General features: G+C 33.4%; 3 protein-coding genes across 5 annotated transcripts; 1 reads left to right on the plus strand and 2 right to left on the minus strand.

Moving 5' to 3' along the window:
• Positions 1-304: 304 nt before the first annotated feature.
• LOC106753143 (probable inactive tRNA-specific adenosine deaminase-like protein 3) lies at positions 305-6086 on the minus strand. The gene is made up of 10 exons (XM_022777393.1): positions 5411-6086; positions 5234-5339; positions 5091-5142; positions 4936-5009; positions 4446-4567; positions 3441-3523; positions 2407-2503; positions 1737-2186; positions 978-1090; positions 305-666 (listed from the first exon to the last, which is right to left on the minus strand). The coding sequence occupies exons 1-10, from the start codon at positions 5411-5413 to the stop codon at positions 501-503; spliced, it is 1266 nt and encodes a 421-aa protein (XP_022633114.1). The 5' UTR covers positions 5414-6086; the 3' UTR covers positions 305-500.
• A 7747-nt stretch (positions 6087-13833) lies between these two features.
• LOC106753113 (outer envelope protein 80, chloroplastic) lies at positions 13834-18203 on the plus strand. The gene is made up of 11 exons (XM_014634906.2): positions 13834-14090; positions 14218-14284; positions 14391-14426; positions 14588-14732; positions 15114-15272; positions 15407-15477; positions 15556-15634; positions 15773-15888; positions 16066-16213; positions 16944-17013; positions 17626-18203. The coding sequence occupies exons 1-11, from the start codon at positions 14057-14059 to the stop codon at positions 17781-17783; spliced, it is 1083 nt and encodes a 360-aa protein (XP_014490392.1). The 5' UTR covers positions 13834-14056; the 3' UTR covers positions 17784-18203.
• A 3457-nt stretch (positions 18204-21660) lies between these two features.
• On the minus strand, positions 21661-25505 carry LOC106753146. Of its 3 annotated transcripts, XR_002666728.1 has the most exons (3): positions 23907-25505; positions 22752-22921; positions 21661-22080 (listed from the first exon to the last, which is right to left on the minus strand). XR_002666728.1 is itself a non-coding variant. In XM_014634946.2 (2 exons), the coding sequence occupies exons 1-2, from the start codon at positions 25024-25026 to the stop codon at positions 22902-22904; spliced, it is 1137 nt and encodes a 378-aa protein (XP_014490432.1). In that variant the 5' UTR covers positions 25027-25503; the 3' UTR covers positions 22462-22901. The 3 variants fall into 3 exon arrangements, 2 of the variants coding, with proteins under 2 accessions (XP_014490432.1, XP_014490430.1); XM_014634946.2 differs by lacking the exon at positions 21661-22080 and having other exon boundaries at positions 22462-22918; positions 23907-25503; XM_014634944.2 differs by lacking the exons at positions 21661-22080; positions 22752-22921 and adding an exon at positions 22952-23518 and having other exon boundaries at positions 23907-25164.
• Positions 25506-25836: the final 331 nt, after the last annotated feature.

Genomic DNA, 25836 nt, shown 5'->3' on the forward strand with positions numbered 1-25836 from the left:
TATAAAATGAAAAAGTAAAAATCCTTGTATGTACTGAATAATAAATGATAAACATATTATTTAAACAAATGGTGTTTTATCTTAATTTAGATTGTTCTTTGTTTCTTAATCATAACAACTAATATTTTTTATTGCTAGTATTAATATAAGAATAATTAGCAAAATGGATTAAAAAAGATGGTTAGAAAATATCATAAATTTAAAACTAACATATATGTATGAAAGACTAAGAATAGACATGGTCATATTTGCAAAAATAAACATTTTTTTAGTTAAAATTTATTGAAAATTACAAAATTACAAATACCCGTTCATTCCACAATTTTCATTTTCAACAAATTTCAACTAAGTATAGATAAATTGTTCGAAAGAATAAATTAGAAAAAGGTCTCGTTGGCATTTCTTACTTGTCACTAATATCAGAAAGTTGCCCAAAGAATTAGAAAAAAGTGTCATTCAAAAATCAGAAATAAATAGTCTCTGCAACTTAAACCTGACATTTATGCAAGGCCTTCTTCAGGTAACAAAACCCTGAAAACAGCATAATGATGGTTTAAGCTTTTCTCTCCTTGTAATCTGTTGACACTGCCCAAGGCACCCGCATTAGGATTTGGAAAAGCATAAAATATTCGTCTAATTCTCTGATGGACAAGGGCCATTGCACACCTGACATACAGAGAACAGCAAATTACGGTCAGTATATCAACTACTTTGCAAAAAGTTAGCTATTTGAAAGGTAAACTTAATGTAAACAAGGGCCAATCAGAATTAAAGAATTTCTTCTATTCTACGAATCAATAAGGGGAACTCCCTCATGTCATTCACAAAGAAAAGAGAATAAGAATGCTATTGACAACTTCTTTTCCAGATGTTCCACTTCATTGACGGGAATACTAGGCCAATTTAGACCTCAAAGGAATTCAGCAAATACATACAAATGATTCAAAGTTATAGAACTATCTTGTCTATAAGCTTACATTGCGCATGGTTCCCAAACAAGATATATGTCATAGCCAGTGCATAAGTACGGTCGCGCTGACGGCTGCCGAGAAGGCTGACTGCAAGCATTCAATTTATCATCATCCTCACCCTGAAACACCATAATTGAACACAAATAAAGCTTTTCACAAAATATACTCAACGGCATAATCAACAGTTATAATCCAGGGAAATGCCATTGCACATCTATTCTATATTTCCAAATTGCCAATGTTGAATTAATGAATTTGGTGTGAGATGCTTCATTAGGTATGAGCAACTAATCATCACAGTTTTTACCCGGAGCACTATTTGGAAAGTTGTTGTCATGATAATAAACGCACCAAGCAAAGATATGAACAATTAATTATCATGGTTCTACCTTCTTTGCCTTCTGCATAATATATACTCATAGAAATCGGGCTCCAAAAGACCTAACGTAAAAAGAACGTAAAATGAACCTAAGGATCGATTTCTGCTTAAAAATGCCAAACTCAACATAAACCTATCCACTCAGTATTTCAGGCTTGATAAAAACCAGGAACACCATGATCTATTAAGGTCACAAGAAAACTCCATAAAGCTTACTAGAGCATAAATTACATAAACTGAAATTAAGAAAATTAAACCAGGAGTTTTTAATATCTTTATTGGAGTAACGTGGTTAACAAAACAGATGGGTAGCTGCAATTGATTATTAAATTATACACCATCCAGATTCCTTAAATAGACCTAACATCAGGTGTAGGCAAACTTACATTTCCACACATAGTTTTCTGTCGCTTTGCGGGAGAGCTAGTCCAAGAAGCATTCTCACTATCCAATTCCTGATAACTTGCTTCCTTGCTCCCCTCGCTGGGAAAAAGGTTTCTATCCCTGGCAGCAGATGATTCTATAGCTACAATGGCAGCATGTCGCAAAGGGTGCCAATAATATGAACTTTGTGAACGAGGTGGTTGCTCAGCCCATTGCCGAGTATATAAACAAGCAGCACCTGTACATGGCTGTTTGAGCCTATTGGAGGAACTGTTTGAAGGCAATGGTTCATGGGGATCACATCTACCAGAAATATTGAGATGGGAACAAAATGATTCCGGCCTTCCATTACAGCTGTCATCTATGCAAGAGTTCCAAGAATAAATCTGATCACATACACTTGAAATGATTTCCTTAGTTGAAGGATCCACTATCACTGCAGCATTGACTACCTAAAACATATCAAATTTAGTATGCAACAGTTGAATTTGAAATTTACTAGTAGGACACTTTAACCAAAGCTAGCCTGTACTAATTCAGCAAAGAATAGAGGGGCCAAAGACCAAATTCAAAATAACTCTAGCTATTAAACATCAAGTGAAAACTAATCAGGACAAAAGCATTATTTCTTGTTGACAAATTGTTTGAAAAAGAAAAATTGTGCACACTTACCAAGCCGTTAGATTTTGCTAACTCAACAGCAGATTGCATAAACTTCAAGACTGATTGTGAGTCCTCCTCGCTAAATCCAGTAATGCCATCAATGTTGCTGTAGTTGATTACAGATGTCAAAGCCAACATGCAATGACAACTATTACCATACAAGAGAAGGCTTTTTTCTCATCCAGTGAGATTATTGACTAAATAGGAACCAAATAGAATGTTGAGACTCGATATATGCAACCCATTTTATCAACAAGATTTCACTCCCCCTCCCCAAAACAAACAGCATGTGTCAATGAGTTTGGTAGGAGTTTGATGATTATCATAATCTTTCCCGTATCCAACAAATATAACACTAGAATATCTCAATGCACCAAAGGGTTCTAAAAATCCAGCATACTTCCTCCAAAGTCTAAAACAGTCCAAAATTTCAAAAACCCTGTTTTGGCCCTTTCATAGTCAATACATAAACACCCCAGTTTTTACCCATAGTATATACATCAGATACTATAACTACAAGAAATATGAATAAAATGTAAACATGTCTAGGTTATGTACGAAAACTAAAAGTAAAAATTACAGAGTGGATGTTATAAACACAAGGATGCTTGTGTCACTTTATAGTTTTCACCTAGGAAGACCCGTTGATTATAACTAATGTATACTGAACCAATTATACATAATTGGTAACGTGTGCAGTTCAGAGATATAATATTGTATATTAATTGATTGGGTGTTTCCCTCAAGGTTAAATTCCTTTTAAAAACCGCTTGTGCACATTTACTGCCTAACAACATAGAACCAAACATACGAATATCTGACCATATTGCAAATCAGCTCATCAAGTTGAAGGATGTTTTCCATGGAATTTTCATTTAACAAGGATCACCAAGTTCTCCGGATAAAAGATTCCACATATATACTACTTGAATTGCATACTCTCAAATTAAACCTAACAGTTTGTGAATTTGTAAAAGAAAGCAATGCCATTGCAAACAATATAAATAAGCAAATAAATAAAGGGATAGTGAAACAAAACTTACTAGGTCCTTGGGTGATATGACGTTGGCCAAATTTTGCATTGTTCTTGCCACTCTTCTTTTGATGTTGCAACATATTTGCAGACCTATGTTAATCACATTCAAATTTAATGCTCACAAGAACTTATGCAAACACAATAAGACCAAGATTTCGAGAATTCTAACCAGAATAAACCATAATTTCAATAATCTTAATCTTCATTAATAGTGGACCCTCAAATGATGGCCATTTAACTGTTACACTCCTAGATATCTGTATACGTCATTTAATCAACATAGAAAACTAAACTCCACTCGTAAATCGACCAATGATTTCCAGCACTAAGGTTTTGTTGTTTCTTTTAAACGTAATCATTTACCCTATGTTTTTGTTTTGCCCTATGGTAAAAGTCATATTGAAAAAATTGATTTTTTATTGGCTATGCATTATAATATTCCATTAGTGAGTTCAGAATTGGTTGTTTGGTTGGAAAAGTAAAATTACTTTTAGGGTGCAGATAATAATTTTTGGGTAACACCACCAAAATTTGATACTGACTGATGGAAATTTAAAAATTTTCAGTTCACCCAAAACCAATTCTGCTCCCCCCGGAAATAAATTTGGAAGCTAATAAAAAACTAAATAGAATTTGGAAGCTAACAAAAATCTATTCTAATCACTCCAACCCAATTCTTATCAACACTGCAGATAAAACAAACAGATACTTAGTGAGCTTTAGAAGACAAAAAAATGTTGGTGTTGCAAGATTATATTTCAATAATAAATGCAGAACCGTGAGTGAACATATGGAATTATTTCACATAAAAGCTACTGTACAATTACAACAATCGAACCTAAACAAGACAAAACTTTTCATGATTGTTTATATTATCTACCAATATAAAGATATAAGTAGATATGATAAGTTCGTCCTATATATTTCATCTTATATTATCCTGAGGTCAAACCATAATCTATAAATGCATTAACTAGAGAACAAAGAAACACCAAAACAAACAAAGACCCACTTTTGTGATAAAAGGACTCAACTGATAGGAACTAATCAACTCCTGAAGATGAGGTGGCATACTATCCAGCTGATCGTTGCCTTCAGAGGCCAAGCACAAGATCACCAATAGCTGTATTTCTCCTGTCACACATTCCCCATGTCAAACTATCCAACTGAGCAACTAAGTTGTACCTCCTAAGGACCCATGAATGTATCTTCTTGTGTCTAAAGCAGTTTATGAGTTTTTTTTTACCAATAAAATTTATAAAATATAAGTGTTTTAAAAACAATCCAAGAAAAATACTTTAATATTTTTTCTATAAAGCAGAATTCATAACTTCAGAAGAAAACTATAGATCAAAAAATTATTTTTTTAAGCTGAAGCAAAAGCAACATTCTAATTTTATATTTTCTTAAAAAAGAAAAAAAGTAAAAGACAACTTTTCCTTGTACATAATATTGTGGGTTGAAAAGGGGGGATAAGAGTTTCTACAATGATATCCATTCACCTCCTTCAAGAACTTTCTTTTGAATTCGTTTCACATGACGGAGATCATCGAGCGGTGCTATCTGATTCAAACGCCTAACAAGAAATTCAAGTAGCTTCCATTTATCAGCACACTAAAGTGAAGTAAAGACATCAAGATTTTGGTGGGGAGCTAACCTCACAATTTGGTTGGCATGCTTAGGATTGATGGCAGAAGCAAAAACACTCTCTGTACAGACAAAATGATTGTTTCAATTCAGTGAATTCCAAAAAAAGTAAGTAAAAAAAAAAATCCAACTGATAGGTTTTGATAAAGTGACCAGTGGGTTGGTGGTGAAGGTCATACGGCAGCTTGTCCGGGATGTGAACAATCAAGCAGTTATTCATCATTCCCTGCCCTTGTTCTGCTTCCCCTGAAACGTAAAGCTGAATGGAGTTAACAGGTAGGTTGGATCAGCATAGGTTGTCAAGATTCAGTCCACATAGGGTTGGCTCACCATTGTAGCAAGCCCAAATATATTCAACCTGGTTAACTCACCACAGATGGTTGGTTAAACAAGTTGACTCCCATAATCAAAGAAAAGAATACAAGAAGTGAACAAATAAAAGTAAAAAAAAAAATAGAACACGTTAGTGTACAAAATATAAAACTGATCAATCTTTAACCATCAATATTATGCTAGAAAATTTGACAACTTGAATATTTAAATTATAGTAAGGTCTGAAGGAAATGAAATCAGCACAAAAAGTAGTTTGGTGACTATCAAGAAAGAAATGAAAGACAGAATAATGGAAATTTCCGGTAGACTAGCAGACTAGACGATTATACTGTGCAACTTTGACAAAGTTTACTAAAATGAACAAATGTAGTAAAAATGTTCATTGAACTGCATAGACATAGTGTCATTTTCAATAATCTTTCTTTATGATTATAATATAATTATCAAACTCGCATGTTAACTCGTCAGCTCGAGTTTCCGTTCCCACACTTATTGCACGAGTTGACTCGGAATAAAAATCGTTTTTGAAGCAGGGTCGGTAGGCTCTGTGTGAACTCGGTAAGCTCGGCCAAAACTCGCGAGCATGCAATCGAGTTGGCGAGTCCGGAGGGGTTTTCTTTTCAACTCAAAATGACGGCATTGATAGCCGTTTCCTGTGCGAAAAAAAAAAAAAAAAACTCACCACGATTAGTTTCGTTCTTCTCCTCCACCTCACGGATTAGGGTTCGCTGTTCTGGTCTCTATTGGCTACGATTGTCCTCTTCGATCACACCAAACTCACCATCGCTTCGCTGCGTGGTGGTGTGTCGTGCTCTCCTCTGTCTTCGGGCTCTCTGGTCGCGGTTCTCAATGCTCACGATTCTCTCTGTTCGCGGTTCTCTCTGCTCGTGTGGTGTTCTTGCTCTTCTCTGGTGGCGGTTCTTAAGCTATGTAAAATTATTTTTTTGTTAACTGTAATTGCTCTTCTAAGCTTGCGTGATGTTTTCTAATTTTTATTTATTTATAGGAAATTTAATAATTATATAATGCTTTTCTAATTTTGTAATTGAAAAATGAAATTACAGTCCATGGACATTCTCGTGTTAATATTTACGTAAACTTATTTGTTTAGCATTATAAACTTATTTTTACTTAATTATATTATTGAAATATCAAATTAATAAGTTATTGAATATTTTTTACATGACATGAATAATGTCAAGATAACATAAAATTCCCATATTCTAGAGATGCTAAAGAATCTCTTATAATATTTTGGTTTAATACTTTGGTCTCTTCTTTTAAGACTTTGGTTCAAAATGATCACACTTTTCAAAAAAAATCACTAAAATTTCATATTTCATTAAAAGTTGTTTAATATCATCTTTTAAAAGACGTTAAAATTGTAACGATACATAGACTAGCGTGACAGGACATTAGTGAAGCTTACGTGACAAAGTCTGAAATCATTTAATACCCTAACCCCAAAAATAGGTTATTATGACTAAAATATCTGCAGACCCATCAACCTCTTTGCACCACTTTCTTCCACCTGCAGTCCACCATCCATCTTCTTTGCACCACTTTCTTGCACCTGCAGTCCACCATCAACCTCCATTGCACCACTTTCTTTCACCTGCAGTCCACCATCAACCTTCTTTGCACCACCACTTTCTTCCACCTGGGAATTTTTGTTGTTGGGTATTGCAGATTGCAGCAGAATAGAGACATCTTTTATTCTTGAGTTTGTACTTGGAGATATGACAATTGGACTTGCGGATTACAGTAATACTCTAACATTGGAAAGAAAGAGGGTCGTGGTTTCCAACGAAGTGGAAGCTTCTCCTCAATAATGCGCAATACACATAAATTATAGGTCAATGTCACTAAAACACAATAAAGTAAAAAAATAAAAAATAAATCTCATAAAGTCTTAGTTTTGAATATTTCAATTTCATTGTTATTGAACCTGAAAGTTAAAATAGTATAAAAAGAGCTATATAGAACTTTATAGAAATATAAAACTGAAAGAAAAAACGATAAAATCTTTTTCTGACTTATTCAAGTATAAAAAACTAATAAAATATATTTTTACCAGTACTTCCTCTCAAGTTGGGTGGTAAATATCACAAAGGTCTGACTTGAAAACAAAAATGTCAAAACGATGTGTAATAAATGAGTTTAGTGAAGATATCAACAAGTTGGTTCGAAGAGTGAGGAAGCAAATAAATTTCCTTGTTGAAGTTTCTCAGGAATAACATGCCAATCAATCTCAATATGTATTGGTGCGTTCATGAAACACCCTTATAAGCAAGGTAAATAGCATAATGATTATCATAATATACATAGGTAGGATCCAAATGAACATGTAGGTTACGAAAGAGATAATGCAGCCACTGGACTTCACAAGTTAAGCTAGCCAAGGAGGGGGAATGAGAAATGGTAGATTGCTTCTTGAATTTTCATCAAATTAAGAAAGATCCAAAGAAAACACAAAACCCAGTAACTGACTAACAAAAATCTAAACAAAAAACCCAATCGAAATCAGCAGAGGCAGAAAGGCAGATTTTAGAACAACCAGAGAAAAATAAACCCGAAGCAAGAGAGCCTTTCAAATGATGAAGAACCTGAAGTGTAGCTTTATAATAAGTGTCAAGCGGATTAGACTTATACTGACTTCGTTGTTGAACAAAAAAAAACAATATTAAGTCGCGTGATGATAATATATAAGAGTTTACCGGCTAGCAAGATCACATAGAGGTTTGCCGTTAGTAGTTGCAATATGACAAAGGGAGCAAAAGGAGTAGAAACAGGTTTGGAACCAAGTAACTCGTTGTCATCAAGGAGTTTAAAAACATGTTTGCATTGACTCATGTATGCTAGACTTTGATCTTGCAATTTCAAGTCCTAGAAAATATCGCAATGGACCAAGATCTTTGATTTTAAACTTGGTGTCTAAGACTTGCTTGACAGGTTGAATATAAACTAAATCATTGCCAACAAGAACAAGATCATCAACATAAACTAACAAGGCAGTAAAAGAGTTAGCATAGGATTTTATAAATAAAGTTGGATCAACTAAAGATTGGTTGTAACTAAGAGATAGAAGAGAGGTAAGTAAAACATTGTGCCATTGCTTGTTGGCTAGTTAAGGCCATAAATGGATTTGTGCAAGCGGCAGAATTAAGAAGAACCAGGAGGAAGCAAACCAAGTAAACCATGTAATTCCCCATGAAGGAAAGCCTTATTGATGTCAAGTGGCTCTAAATGCTATCTTTTAACAACTACAATGGCTAAAAGAACTCTACCATGGTAATTTTAGCAATCGGGGAGAAGATATAAAAAAAAAAAAAAAAAAAAAAAAATCTTCTAACTAAGTATAACCCTTGGCAACTGGGCATGCCTTATAACGTCCAATAGTGTCATCAACATGATATTTTACCTTGTAGACCCACTTATAACAATAGGGCTTTTATCTTTGAGAAGCTCAATAAGAGACCAAGTGTTATTTTGCTGCAAAGCTTGTAACTCAAAATTCATAACCTTGTTCCAACAATCAAGTTTTTATGCTTGGTGAAAAGTTTTAGGTTCAGAAACAACAGTGACAGAAAGACAAATTTTTTTATAGGAAGTATTGCAATGGTTATAATTAAGAACAAAGGATAAGGGATAAGCACAATTACCTTCAAAAATATTACTAGAATAGTTAGAAACCATTGCAGAGTGACGATGAAAATGGGTAAGGTATGAAGGTCGGTGGCGAAGTCTAGTAAAGTGTCTAATGGGTTGAAGGAATTATTGTTGTATAGATTGGAGTAACAATAGGATTTAGGGTTTAAGATTAAAGGATACCATTGTATACCTTTTCTATAGCCCAGGGAAACAGTTTTGTGTGCTTTAGATTGAAACTTAGTTCTATAAAATTAAAAAGTATTAACATATGTAAGACAACTAAAAACTTTGAGATGAATCATGTTAAGGGGTTGATTATATAACAACTCATAAGGACATTTAAATTTCAACAATTGGTAATCAATTAATATTGTAAACAACTTGATGTACAACAAAATGCAAAAATGGTTGAGGTAAATGTGCTTGATAAAATAAAGTTCTAGTTGTGATTAAAATATGTTGATTTTTGCCTTCAAGGATGGTTTTGTTAAGGAGTCTCAACCTAAGTTTTTTTTTATGAATGTAACACTCCTTTAGGATGCTATTAAAAACCTAAAAATAATTACGCATACTAGCACAAAAGTCTGGTATTTCGGGTCTGTTTTACAACAGACTTAGATTCGGTAGACATAAATTTTAAGTCTATTATCGTCCAACAAACTTAGATCTTCCTACAATTATAAATAAAAATGACAATGAATTTAAGTATGTTGTGACTATTTCAGACTTAAATGTAATATATATATATTTTTTTTATTTGTTTAATCATTAAACCAAAACCTAAAATACAACAAATTTTCCAAAACAGAATATATATTTCCAATTGTTCATGTCTAATACATAATAAAGAGTTCCAAAATCAAAATAAACAATAACATATCTAACTTAAAATTTGTAGTTTAGAGAAAGTCTAACTTAAACATTTAAGTATAAACATAACCCAAATCAAAACTTAAACAACACTTAATCTTTGGTGCAGAATTTCCAACCAAAAAGCAAGAATTTTGGTGCAGAATTTTACTCAAACAGCAAGTATTTTGGTGCAAATTTTCAGCCAAACAGCAAGTATTTTGGTGCAGAATTTTTAGCCAAACAGCAAGTATTTTTGGTGCAGAATTTCCAACCAAACAGCAAGAATTTTGGTGCAGAATTTTAGTAAAAACAGCAAGTATTTTGGTGCTAATTTTTCACTCAAAAATTCAATGATGGGTGCAGATATTTACGTGAAAGACCCCTCCCTAATAAACCTTCGTACAAAGTTTTAACTCATTTATCCTACCAAACTACACTTTTACTGATCATGTATTTCCAAAAGCTATTTGTATGTGCCCATAAACCCATTCTCTACGTATACATGTGGGTCACAAGCTAAAATCTCACTTTACACAAAACTTTCATTTAACACCAAAATTCATGGACCCCACCCTTTGAAAAATAAAAGAAATAACGAATGGCAAAGTTCACCTACCCAAGACACATTCTCTGCCCAAGTTTTCCATCACCCAAGTCTTGTGGGTCTCATTAGTTCGCATGAAACAACATAAAAAGAAGAAGAAACAACCAATTACAGTTTCAATTTACCTATCCTTGGCCCTCCTACGAAGACATCCTTTGTATAAAGTCCTTTATTAAACATGGATCACGTGGATTGCATTAAACACCAAAGAAACAACAATAAGAAACCAATCCAAAGAAAAAATGGTGGACAGGAAATAGTAGTCTTTCTCCTACCTACGCAGAGGAGGTTTGAAGATAATCATACCAAGCTTTTTGACTAAAAAGCACTAACATGAAATACAGACAACTTCAAAAAAAATCTTTATTTATTATTTATTTATTTATTTTGTTATTTTATTATTATTTTCTTTTTTTTACAGTTTCTTTGGGTTTTATAATTTTCATTTTTCTCCTACCATTAAACCCCTGCGGGACCAAGCATCTCTCTTCTCATCAACGATTTCCACCATCTCACACTCCCTTACTTCTCTCAACACCACACAACCAATACTACTTTCTCCCTCCAAAATTTATTTAAACCCATTTCTCCTTATTAGCTTTCTCTTTTATTTGAACTCAAACAGAGCATAGTTCCAAAACAACCTAAAAAAAGAAATAAGAACCAAACAACAAACACCAATTTCACAGATAACCACCAGATAATTTCATCTAAACAAAATAACACGAAACCTGGAGCTTAGTTTGTCTTCTCCGGAAACACACCTCCACCAAACCCCGTAACTTCACACGTTCCGTGCTCAAACCCAAACGCTTTCAAGCTTGCATCCTCTCTTCTTCTCACTCTTAAGCTTTCTAGATCTTGCTTTTTGTGCCTTCATCATTCTCCCATGGAAGCGAACACATTGAATTTAAGTTTGAAGTGGTCGCCAGCTCGAACGGCGGCAGAGCCGAGCGCCTGAAGCGTGCCCTGCGAGACCTTGAAGCTGCTAACCTTCAAGAGATTGAGGGATTTCAATCTCCTTCGCGTCCTTGGCTCCTGGGATTTCAAGGTTCCATCACGGAGCATTCGAATCTAGCGCGAGAGGGAGGCAAAGGAGGTCATGGCTGTTTTTTATTTGGGATGAAGTTTTAAGGTTTTGATTTGGGAGAAGATTTGGTTGTAAAATAACAGACTTAAAAATACTAATTTGAATATGTTAAAAAGTAACCCGTATAAAAATATCATTTTTATTTATAAAATTATCATAATATATTTTTTAAGTTTTTTTTTTAACAGATTTAAATTCATAGATTAAATGAGTTTATTTTGCACTAATAACATATTCTAAGTGCATTTATTTTATATCATAAAATAAAATTAAAATATTTACTTATTTCATCAAATAGGTATTTTATTTAATAAAATTGATCTCAAATAATAAGAAAATGTTTTAAAATAGACAATAAAAAAAATACATTATAATCAAAATAAAAAAAATGCATTCTCAAAATAATTTCTAAACTTCTATCCATTATGTATCGTATATTTACATATAACACAAGTGTGATACGATTATCATCACATGTGAAAATTGAATATCCCAAACTTCCTATAACTATTTTAAATTATTCAATTTTTCATTATTGAAATTTTAATGTCGCATAAATAAATTATTGTAAATACTCATTCTTTTTAACTTTATTTAAAGGTAATGAGTCAAATTATTTCAATTTTATAATTTTCTATATGATTTATTTATACCAGCTCGAAATAAATTGTCCAAACTCATGTTCTATATATGGTTGTTTATTAAAGATTTTTATAGACTGGATATTAATTTTGAAGAAACATGTTCACCTATTATGGATATAAATAAAGCATTTTTGTTATATATTTAGTTAATACAATTGCATAAGAAAAAAAAATCAATTTTACATTAAATGGGTGTTGTTTTAATTATTTATATGATTTTTTTAAAAATAATATCTTTACTAAACTTTATAGAAATATTTAATTTTAAAACTCAAGAAAAAACTATTCAATCTAATCAAATAATTTTTTTATTAAAATAATCACCGTATCATAATCATCTCATTTAAGCGAGTATCTAATAAAAGAATATGTAAAAAAAAAATTTCCCATATGTTTATGTTAAAACATATGAAAATGGATTTGTCATAATTATTATTTTCTTTTGGCAGATCAATCTCCCAAAAAAACTTCTAAAAGCAATTAACCACTTAAAGACCCTTATAACTAGATAAAAATAAACTCAATTTAATATAAATAAGACAGGTATAAACAAGAAGAGTAAGTTTTATTTTAAAATTAAAAAAATATAAATGTTATTTAGTATAATTTAAGAGTGGTAAATATATACTTTCTTAATTGAAAACGTATAAGAAGATTTTCTTGAGATGTTAGATGAATGAGCCCAACATTTTCCACCCCAAGGACATAAAATAATTTGGGGACAAATTTTTTAGCACCCTTATATCTTCCTTTTTTTCACTTGGATAAATGTGGAAAAATTCAAAATTGTTCTTGAAAAAAAAATGAATTATTTAATCTAGAAATTTATTTTGAATTGAATAATTAAAATTAAAAAATATAATATAAATTCCACAGTTGAAAAATGCATGAAGTAAAATTTATAATACAATCTTAAATAAAAATATATTAAATTATATAAGCTTCAATTACATAATTTAGAGTACATTTGTATACTATTTAATTCAAAAATTTGGAAATATATCAAAATTGATATAGTTTAAAATATATTTCTTGATCTATGTAATCTGAAACGTCAACTTATTTACAAGTTTTACAATCGGAAATTTTAAAGCATTATTAATTTAAGGGTTAAATATGATTTTTATTCCTTAACTTTTTAGTGAAAATTAGAATTAGTCACTCTTTAAAATTTTGACCTAATTTAGTCCCCCAATAGAAATGTATGAATTTAGTTTTTTTAACTAAATTTTGTTAAGTTTATTTGATATTTCAAGCACGTTTTATGATAATATTTAGATTGTTTACGCTATTTGACACACATTTTTGCTTCGGAGAAACACATTTGAACATTAAATAAAGTTAATAAATTTTGGTTTAAAGGATTAAATTCATACATTGCTAAAGTTAGAGGACTAAATCAGACCAAAATTTTAAAGAATGATTAATTCCAATTTTCACTTAAAAAACATATTTAACCTTTAATTTAAACATTTTCAACTTACTAGGGAGGTTCATAAAGAAATCATGGTAGGGTGGAGGAAGAAATATCTAGTTTTGGCATATCTAGGGCCCAATAGCAAGGCGAGTGTCTTGTCACGTGCTAGTGCGATGGTCGTGGAGTGTAGAGAAACGAAAGGGATAACAGAAGTAGAAAGCTAGGAACAGAATAAACACGACACCGTCGTTGGTTGTTGTTTTGCCAACGTTACGGAACAACCGCAGCATTGTCTCCACTATATAACGGTTGTGACATTTTGGGGTCTATTGTGTGTGCCCAATTATTGTGTCCTCAATTTAATGGTTGATGCGTGTTTGATGGGATGGGAGCTCAGAAGAGCATCCATGCTGGGAAAGGTTAAGACTTAAGATGCAAATTGCAAAAGCTTTCATTTCTTGTTTTTCGCTTCATTTTTCTTTTTTTTTTTTGAGACGGAGTTTTTGATACAAGTGTTGTTCCTCTTCGGTTTGAGTGGTTTTACAGCAAAGATTGACGTTAATGTTGATTTTACTCATAAGCTATGCGCTTCTTTGATGCTCCCTACTCTCAGGTTTCCTTTCCTTCTGCACTGTCTTTGAAAAGTAATAATTTAATTTGTTTGAATTTTGAACTCACAAATATCTCTGGTTTTTTATTTTGCATTTCCCCCCTAATAGGAGTTCTGGCAGTCCATTTTCACTGGTAATTGGGAGGTGAGAGTCCCAGTTTTGTCTTTTTTGTGAGATGAATCTTGGTTGAATTTGAATGGCGAAAGTTTGAAACTTGATGGCTTTGTGTTAGGCTTTGGGTGGAGAGCGTTGGTGGGTTTTCTTTTAATCGTGTAATTAATAGTTTAACTTCTTTTGCCGAACAGTCTTTGCATCAAACACCCAAATTTGTTTGGTGGAAGTGAGAAGCTTGATGTTTCGTGGGACAAGGGTTTATATGATTCAAATGTCTTAGTTGCGTATAGAAGGCCACGACCGGAGTGGCTTGCACAGCAGTCTTTTGTATTACAGGTTGGTTGCTGTATATTTTATGATGATGATGCAAGACCGTGTTGGGCAATGAGCCTATTTTTGAATGAGATTCTTATTGTCAGCTGGTTAAACCTACGTTATTTAGTTCATGTTTAGATCATCTTCTCTGTATTGTAGGAGAAGAAATTAAGAAGGTAAATGAATTCAATTTCTTTCTTAAGTTAAAATCAAATTTTGCCCCTAAAAGGTTCAGATGAAATGCATACACTGATTTTAACATATTAGAGAAGCTCGAATTGTACTTGATTTTTTTTTCCCTCTATGTAACTCTTTGAAAGTGTTCGGGAAGAAGTTTTTTAGACCGTACCTTAATCTATAACACATTCTTAAATACTACTTGCTTTCTTTTTCCTCTTCCAGCATTCTCTTTCACCTGAGATCGGAATCCATGGTATCCCTGTAAACAATTTCTCCCGCTCAGGTAGTGGAGGAATAAATTTATCTCGATTGTCAGTGGGAATGGATCTAAAGGAACCAGCTAGTTCAAAATGGAGCAGCACAACCAGTATAAAGTTTGAGGTTCAGCTGGACATTTCATGAACTTGTCATAATATTAAAGCATTACTTGCTCTAGTTTCTTTGCTTTATGTATTCTTTGATTCGGTTATAGGAAAATGGAAAAGTAATATTGTGATGTAAACACCATTGTGCAGCATGTTCGTCCACTGAATGATGATGGTCGCGCTATAAGTAGAGATTATGATGGATTTCCTTTAACATCCAGGTAATTAAGGATTCTAGTATTCCAGTTCTCTAGATGTTGAACTGATTTTGATCATATGATGTGCATTGCTTGATGCAGTGGCAATCCACACGACAGCATGGTAGTGTTAAAGCAAGAGTCTCAATTTGCGAAGGCGAATGATAATAGCTTTTTTCATGTAATAAGATATATTCTTATTTCCAGTTTGCTTCCACGTTCCTTTTGATTTGTGATTGTGAATCAATTAGTGTTGCATGTGTTATCACAGGAAATTCTTGTGTATGTATTCCACTGACTTTATGCCTGTCTTTTTCAGTTTAATCTTCAAATAGAACAAGGTGTTCCAGTTCTTTCCAAGTGGATAATCTTCAATCGATTTAAATTTGTTGCTTCAAAGGGAATCAAACTTGGACCAGCATTTCTCTTGACAAGGTTGGTATTTGACATGGTTGACACATGAAAGGGAAAACATTATGTGCATTCTGTGACACAACCAAGTGGAGCTGGGAAATACATTATAATGCATTAGTGCTTTGAAAATTCCCTTTTTATTTCCTCTTCAGGTTGTTTGACAAACACTTGGTACCATCCTACCCTTTCTTGTGACAGGCTAACAGGTGGCTCAATTGTTGGGGACATGGCTCCTTACCAAGCATTTTCTATTGGAGGGCTAGGGAGTGTGCGGGGGTACGGAGAAGGAGCCGTTGGATCTGGGCGATCTTGTCTGGTGGCTAATAGTGAACTGACACTCCCTTTGGTATGTGGTAGCATAATTAACAGCAGTCCTATAATGTAAAACCAGACAGATTTATAACCTCCTTTGTCTAAAACATTCTTGTTCTGTTTAATTTCACTTCCTTTGATCTTTCTTCAAAGTTTTGTTTTGTCTAGTTCAACTGTATCTGGTAAGAATGACCCCATATTCATCATCTTTGGCAAGAACTGGTTTTACTACTTTAGTTGGTGCAAGGTTAGACTTCCCTGATTTAGTGAATGTTTAGGCACATGTGGGGAATATGTTTCCCATCTGGTAAGAAGTTGACGGGATTATAATCACAGTCTTCTCTGATGTTATGTTTGTGGCTCTGCTAAGCTCATGACATATTGGCATTAAAGTGTTATGTTAAGTGCCATCTCCTAATAAATTAACAATTTTTGTATTGTCATTTCTATTGAAATTTTCACTTTTTCCACGTGACTGATTTAAAAGATAGGAAAAAAATCATGTAACCTTTTTGGAACCGAAATCCTGTCCTGGATCGCTCTGCCTTCTCACTATGCTTCCACAAGTTACAATTAGCGATACCTGGTCTGTGATTGTAATATTTAATATTCCTGAGATCTGTCCTTTTAAAATAATTTCTGGTATACACACACAAGCAGACAAACAGAATTGGATGCATGCATTTTTTCTTTTTATTTGATCACATTTATTGTTGAACTTAAATGCTACATACTAAACTGCCTGATGTATTTTTGTAATGTAGAATAAGATGTTGGAGGGTGCCATTTTCTTGGATTGTGGAACAGACTTGCGGTCTGGTCACCTTGTACCAGGTGGGTGACTAATACCATTCTGCTCAAATTACTTGCAAATTTTCATTTCTGTGGTAGGAGTAGGACACATTGATTCCTGTTCTTTCTCATATTATTCTACCGCATGTTTTGGTGTCTTGAAACATAACGGAGCTAGGATTGGACAAAACAAACTGCGTGAATGAGTCTTATCCTTTCTCTTCAGTGGTAGGAGAAAATCGCTAGGAATAAGGTTTTTGGTAAAATAATGGCTACTATCATAAGACACAAAAAGCTAGACCATAATCTGGACTAGCAAATATCCTCATAATTTAGAGTTCCATACTGAGTTTTTCACTGGTGCATAAGCTATTACTAATAGCTTATGGACAAACTTAATTGTTTATTTTTATAAAAAAGTACTTGTGAAAAAGTTTAATCAAAGAGACCCTTTATTACACGATTGAGTTTTCATTTACAGTTTTCTTTCTTTTTCTTTGGAGCAGGGTTGTTTGATTGCTATAGCTTCTGCTTTACTTTCTTTATGTTGATGTTCTTATCTTAAATTAATCTACTTGATCGAGTTTGCATTTTAGTCTTTATCCAGACCCGTGTCAAATGGTCTTTCATTGTGTTGATGTCATAAAAATTCAGGAAACCCAGCTCTGAGACAGGGTAAACCAGGATCTGGAGTTGGAATGGGATATGGACTTCGATTTAAATCACAGTTTGGTCATTTTCAAGTTGATTATGCTGTTAATGCATTTCAGCAGAGAACTCTATATTTTGGCCTCAGCAACCTTCCTTCATGAGGAGGTTGTTGATCCTTAGTGCATTCATCTAGCACACAGGTCCTATGGAAGATGGAATGGTGAGGCTTCTGAAGCTATAGAATATTTTTGCCTTCAATTCTAGGCTTTTGGAGATTTGGTGGCAATTTTGTAAGGCTTTTGGTTTTTGGCAAAATAGATGCAGACATATTATTGGTTATTTATTGTAAATGTCTTTCATTGGAAAGGAAATAGGATTGTATTCTTCCACATGAATAAAAGTACACAAAACTTCATACAAAATTGAATTAAAGAAATTGGTTTTTTCTTGGGTGCAAAGGATGCATATAAGTTCATTGGGGGTAGCAACCTTGTGCTTCATTTTGAAGTTGAAGCTGAGAAGCTAGAACGGAAATGACACGACACAATGAAACAAAACATTAAGACCTAACATTATTGTTCCGGCCCAAAACATGTGCTGAGGGACTATGATGGGCTTGAACACTATGGTGATGAAGTTAAGTTTAATTTTAAAATTGAAGTGATGAGGATTTCATGTTTTATATTAATAAACGATACAATATACATTGCCATAGTTAGGATTAATTGAAATTGTAGTTTTATTATTTTTAATTCAAGTTTCTAAAAGGTAAATTTCTTTTGGAAGCATAGTTTTTATATTTGAATTATGCATATACAAATTGTGATTTTGTGATAAATAGCAATTTCATTTTAAAATCCTCTTGGTTGAGATAGATGACATTGATAGTAACATTCATGGAGGGTACTAGAAGTACAACAATTTTCTTAGTAATTGTCACCATAACAATGATAAAGACATAATGACAAACTAATAATATAATGCTAGTGAAGATTATTTGTATGTTTGGATTAATTTGATTAATTTTAAAATATAATCTTAATTAATTATTTTGGTTGAGTCTAATTTATTATAAAACGTGTAAATACGTAGTAAATTACTTAAGAGTAGAAGCGATATAAAATTGAATTTTAATTATTTAAGTGTAAAGTTTGTATATTAAAAAATTAATTATTTAAATCTTATTTTAGAAAAATCATAATTTCTCTGAAAAAAAGAATCTTTGCTTTCTCTCTCATTTTTTAATTTTTGAAGAATTTGATCATCCTATAGTAGATCAAAACCTATCTTAAGAATATTAGTGAAAACATAACAAGTTTATGCCTCAATTTATTTTAGAGTAAAAAAATTTTGTCCCTTTTTTTGAGTTGGTTTTGGATGGTTTTTCATGCATGGGAACTAAAGTTCTTGCTAGTGTTTCTTTTAGGAAAAAAAAATGAATATTTGTTAGTCCAAAATTATAAGGATATTCTGAAATCATTGATTAAATCTTTTCGTTAGGATAAGAGTAGTTAGAAATTTAAACAAGCTTTAGTAAGTAAGGAAAGCTAATTAAGTTTTTTTATATTATTTTAGGACAAACAATCTAGATATGAAACTGAAGTGGTCACAATAATTTATTTTTGTAGAATTTGTGTTATTTTGAATATAAATGTTTGAATTTGAAATGAAATTGTTTGATTCAAATTAATGAATTCAAAATCAGAGATTTATTGAATGTTAAGTAGTGAAAAACATTTCAATTGAATTAAATTGTTGTTATTTAGACAAAACATTCATGTTATGCAAATGAAATGAAGAAAAATATCAATTTGAACCATTGGACCATAATTTTATTATGAAAAATTTATAAACTATGCAAAAGTCCTTGGTGGGCCAAATTTATTTAATGAACCAAATATTGGTGAACAAAATTCAATTAATTGAAAATGTAGGAATTTGGGTCATTAAGTAAATTTCCTCAAAGAGTCGTTTGTATAAAATGTTAAATGTTCTAGTTGATTAGTTGTTAGGCAAATACTATGGTAGTTGGATGAGCAAAGTTTTCACTAAGAGGTAAAAATTCGTTGTGTGTGTTGACACCTTTTACAAGGCGAGTTGAGAGTTTTTTAAAGTTTAAGAACATAATTTTTAAAATATTTTTTAACTCATGTTAGACAACATTATGGATATTAAAATCTTAGTTAAACTCTCATCCCAAAGTTCAACAGAAAAAATCATATAAAAAAGAAAAACAATCAAAATTATGAGGGATGAAAACAAAACCAATGCTATAAGAAAAAATATATAAACAAATTCCCTCTCAACAGTCAGACAAAATAAAAATTAGGAAGTGAAGATCTATTTTGAAAAAGAATTAAACTAATGATAGATAAGGATGACAAAAATATTCGTAAATATCTTTGAATAAAATTTGCTACGAGCAATAAATTAATACTTTAAACATGTATTTGTAAGTAAAGGAATATATATAATTTAATATCTGTTTATAAATGGACAAAAGAAAAAAATGTTGTTAAAGTGTTTAGATTATATATTGAAATTGAGATTATAAAAGAAATTATTCAAATTCTAATGATATTAGACTCACGTATTTGGTTGTAATTTTGATTTAGTAACACCATAGTGCATATAATATGACAATTGTAATTTAACGCAAACATCTCTTTAAAAATAGAGTCAAATATTTGTGATATTGATGTTTGTAATTTATGAGAGGAGATGTGGTCAATTGGAGTAAGAGTTAGACATTTAATTCCAATAGATGATTAGAAAACTTATGAAACTTGGATCCATGAAAATATATGGATGAGATTATAATGATTGGAAAGCAGACTATGCGCAGGAGAAAACCCTGTGTAAGTTGAAAAGTATAAAAAAGAATAAATATTAAATATTTTATGTTTTTGTTTATTTTCCAAATGTTATGCCAATATAATATAATGTATTATATACCCAAATAAAAAGAAAGGTCATCTTAAACATCCCAATAATGATTAGATCCAATCGTACAAACACAATGGGACACATGTTTTCCGAGTTGGAATTTAGAAAGCATATCTACTGGCCAAAAGTATTCAAGTTAGGTTTCTCCAAGACATTTTTCTATCAATAATTTACGCATCAATTATTTTTTTCTTTACCTGTAGTCTAAAACGAAGAGTTAATATACATTTAACTCTTAACTCATCTTAAATTAATCTTAATGTGAATGAAAAATATTCACAAAATTTATAAGGATAGTGATACTTAAACAACATTTTTTGAACAATTATCATTTTGTGATTGGTACAAAATTATTTCACAATTAATAATAATAATCATAAATACCACTATGAACCAATCACAGAATAACACAATGTTGTAAAAAAATGTTGTTTAAATATCATTATCTAATTTCTAAATGCCAATCGGTTATTTACACTATTTATTGAACAGTAGTAATATATATTTTAACACATGCTTTTAAATAAATAAAAAAATACCAAGTGTACTAAATAATGTGAATATTTTATATTAATGTGTTGTTGTTAAGAATCCTTTTTCAATAATTGAAAATTGTCAAAACTAGAAAAGCAGAATTGTCAACTGTCAAAAGGACTAATGATTAAATGCACAAATGTTTGCTTCTATGTTACCAGGATGAAGAAGATCACATGTGCATCTGACGGAGTCATACATTTCTTTGAGCACAAGGGAAGTAGCCAAACACGACAAAAAGGTGAGAGATTATTCTTTAACCCTCTTTCAATATATGACTACAATGTAATGTTAAAAGAAATCCTAAGCAACCAGGCCAACTAATTTGAGTTCCTTTTCCTCGACCTAGCACAGTCCCTACCAACTCTTTAATTTAGATATAAACAACATTGAATAATGCTTCATTTTTCAACCATAATTTGGTGGTAAGCTAACAACTTACCTAACTTCCTCTTTGATGCTATTAAGGTTCCTCCCCTATCAACAAATAACTTAGAAGAGCATCAGCTTATTAAAGTAATCTATAATTATAAAATGAATAATTGTTTCTCGCTTTTTCTGTGAAGGTTACAGTTCAAATGTTGCTGTACAGAGGGGGGTTCAATCATATTATATACTGTATTGAGTAAATGAAAACACTTTAAAATAGTTCACAGGATTAACCAACACCGACATCCTAAAATAACAAAATAACTTACTATATTTTTGTCAGGTTTCAGAATGAGGTTAAAAATAAAAAGGAAATCTCAGTGAATTCAGAGATACAAACTAGAAGTTGATCTCTTGTCTGTGTACAACGTGTCTAGATAACTAAATGGAAGCCAACTGTCTCTACGTGAGGCGTGGTCCCCCACACATCAGAAGTTTGCGACTTTCCTGTCCTCTGGGGTCCATTTTTTTTATTGAGAAAGAGAACAGAACCAGCAGCACCGACAAGTTTCAATTTTGTCGTGGGTTATAGAAGCCATTTATGCTTATCTATGAGAACATGATCATCAAAAATATAATATATGAATTTGAACAGTTCATAACTATTAACAATTATTATACTGCCACCGACTCCACCCATGAAAAAAAATGTTTAAATGAACAAAGTCCAATCTTGGTAAAGCATAGACAAGTATAACAACAGAGCAAGAAACTGATCCCGTGACTGCTTCACACAAATTCTAAAAGAATATTTATTTCTTTTGCTTTCAAGAAGCATTTATGTAGCAGAATGAGAGTAAAGCAACTATATGACACTTTCCACAGAAGGGCACAAAAAGCAAATGAAAGAGGTCAAACGGAATGAACAAACAGGGCGGTGGAAATAGCAAGGTTCCAAAGGGATCGAATCGAGAATGGGGAAGCAAGAAATTGGCCAAATATGGACAGAATTTTTTTTTCCTGTTATAATTGCAGTCACTGTTGCCTCACGTTTAAACAACAGCTCTTTTTTTTTTTTCTTTTTCTTTTGAAAAGTAGTAACACTGTAGAGCTTTAAAACAATGTTTTACACAACTCTATGTACAAAACCGACCCACAAAAGGAAAAACTACCTACATGATTTTCTATGACAAATTCGCAATTACTTGAGCACTTGCACCATGCTAAATACACTTGACTAGGGCACCCGCCATTCTTTTTCAACTCACGCAGGTGTTTACCTGTTTCTTGGCTCTTCCTATTTTGATCTGATTCTCTCTTTAGTAATTTGAAAGCACGGGATATATAGGATGTGGGCTGTACGTGCCTCTTCAAACTATACACCACCATCAAGCCATGGCCAAAGCAATATGATCTTTTCATAAATCTTTTCATTGACCTTTTCCACCTGCTAGAATAAAATTTGGTTGAACAAGATTATCACGACAGAAAAAACAAACGAAGAAATTAATAATAATAATAATAATAATAAAGTCTACCCACAATATTCTCGACAAGCATCCATATTTTGTGCACGACAAACCAAATTAATAAGAAAAAAATCCAACAAGCTGATTAGAATCTAGAAAATTCCTACATAACACTTCAGATTAGACTCATCCACGTATTCATATATTAACTCGTGTGAATGTGAATTAGGTAGAAATACTTATTCATTACCTTTGAATTAAGCATATACATTCACAACCAGATCCAAATTCACAACAATGAAAAAGATAAGGAGTCCCTATCCTTACTAAACGCGGCAACTAACTACTCTAGCACCACCATTATTTTGACATTCAGAAGACAAGAAGTAGCCGTCATAAACCTTTTTCCCATCACAAAGCAGCAAGGCCATGAACACCGCAAATGCAAAAAGCAACATACTCTCCATAAAGATCGAGAGAATCCCATTCCATGAAGCACTAATGAACCTACTGAAAAGCAACTTGAGGAGGTCCCACCAAAATTTACATCAGTGCCTCCCACTTATTCCACCTAAGGACTAAACATGTTCAGATTTCAGTCGAGAGATAACAAAATTACTTTTACTATCATAGCAACAAATTCTTCCTCCTTCATTTTGTGCATTGAAAATTCACAAAAAGTAATTCTCAACTTTAAACCCCTAGAAATATCATCACGCAGCATTTTGATGCTGCAAACGTAAGAAAAGAACATAACACAAGCATCGTACCCAGATTCCCATATATAAAGCTGAAGATGGAAACACCCACCCTCCAGCAACAAAGATCCAATCATTTTGACCGTAATAACACAGACAAACCCCAACTCATTGTATCTATGGCTAAGTGCAGACAACTCTCATAAATCACAAGAACTAAAATAAAATAAAATAACACGAGGAAAGGGAAAAAAAAAATAAAACGTACCGTGCTTGAAATTTCCATCCTTGAAGATGACAGATTTGGCAATGCGCATCAAGGGTTCCAAGCAATCCGGGGTGAATTTCCTGGCGAATAGGTAAGACTCAGAATTATTGGACTGGCGGAGCCGGAGAATGAGTTCCGACGAGACTTCCGAAGGCCGGTAAGTATAGGGGTGTCCGTTGACGGTGCCGGTCCAATTAACTCTGGTGAGCGTGTATTTGGTGCAGCCATCAGGATCTGCCATGGACAAGAGCGTGGGAAAGTAATGCTCCTCGGGGTAGCATTCGTCGTCGCGGTAACAGGGGATCTTGAATTTCCTCCAGAGGGTTCGGTCCTTGACGACGAGGAGAGCGTGGCGGCGCGTGAGGGCGAAGAATTGGGAGCCGACGCGGAACTTTTCAAAGGGGACTTCGGGCATCAAGGCGTAGCGGCCGCGGGAGGAGTACCGTTTCCAGAGCCTAGGAGCGTGGGAGAGGATTTCGATGAAAGATTTGTACTTGAGGCGGATGCCGATGCGGGAGGATTCAGGATCGGAGGAGTCGAAGGTGGGGGAGACGAGGAGGGAGTGGTAGGTGTAGGTGAAGGAGTGGAGAGGGACGCAGTGCTGGGAGAGGAGGGCGAAGTAGGCGTTGGCGGGGTCGTCGAGGAGGGCAGTGGCGAGGAGGCGGCGCGTGGCGGAGATGAGGGTGGGGGAGGCGCGGAAGGTGCGTTTGGAGGGGATGAATTTGTTGGCGAAGAGGGGCGAGAGAGGGCGCGTGATGTTGACGGAGGGGTCGGCGTGGATGTAGATGTTGAAGAGGTTGGAAGGGGTGTCGTGGAAGAAGAGGTCCCAGAGGGGTGAGAAGTGGAGATCGGTGTTTGTGAGGAAAAGGAAGGCTATTTTGAGAGAGGGGTTTTTGGATGAGAGATGGAAGAATTTGGAGGGGTTGGTGGCGGAGGCGGTGGAGGCGCGAGAATTGGCGAGGGTGATGGCGCGGTTGAAGAGGTTGATGTCATCGAGTTCGTCGGAGGGTGAGATTGGTAGAGAGTGGGGTTTGGGAGGAAGGATCCTTGGAGCAAGGAAGAAGAGGATTGGGAGGGAGAGGAGGAGGGAGAAGGTTAACACAAATGGGGTTGAGAACATTGAATTTGGGGCAATCCTTAATTGAGGTAAAATGCTCCACTGCAACACTCCTCCTGCCGCCACTACTGGCCAATGCCTCTGGTCTGGAATTGTGAACGATCGATCGATTCCTATTCCTCTCCACAACTCATCAATCGATCATTCTCTCTCTCTCTGTCTCTGTGTTTCTGGGAAAAATCAAAAACAAAAACACAAAAACACACGGGTTTTTGTTTTTGTGTTCTAGGGTTGTGATTTTTGAAAAGAGGGAAGAAAAAAGGGTTTGGGTTTGGGTTTGGGTTTGGTGAGAGAAGAAAGATTGGGTGTGGAAGAGGTTCTGATTTTTCTTTTTTCTGTTATCTTCTTTCTTTCACGCTCTACTGTGTAACTGCGAGGTGTTACCGTACCATATCACATCTAACTTCACACAATTCAAATTCCGCTGGAAAACAAAATCCCAGGTTTTTTTTTTTTTTTTTTAATTTTTCGAACCCTGCCAAGTTTGCTTTTGTTGGTAACAATAGCAAACTAACTTGAATCAGGCGTTAGCCAAAACCATATACGCTAACTCGCCTTGCCACCTTAAGATTCTATTCTTAGATAAAACTGTGTTACCAGAAAATTAAACTTTCTTGTTAACAAAAATAATATCAACAACCGAAAAATACCTTAATAATCTATCTATTCACTCTTTTCCCATCTATACAATATTATATTGTTTTTTTTGTACATCGATATTTATTAAAAATATTTTATTATTGTTTACGTTTATAAACCAAATACAAAATTATATAATTAATGCTTTGTTAATATATTATAATATTTTTATGT

Source organism: Vigna radiata, unplaced genomic scaffold, assembly GCF_000741045.1.
Source record: "Vigna radiata var. radiata cultivar VC1973A unplaced genomic scaffold, Vradiata_ver6 scaffold_234, whole genome shotgun sequence".
Lineage (NCBI taxonomy): Eukaryota > Viridiplantae > Streptophyta > Magnoliopsida > Fabales > Fabaceae > Vigna > Vigna radiata.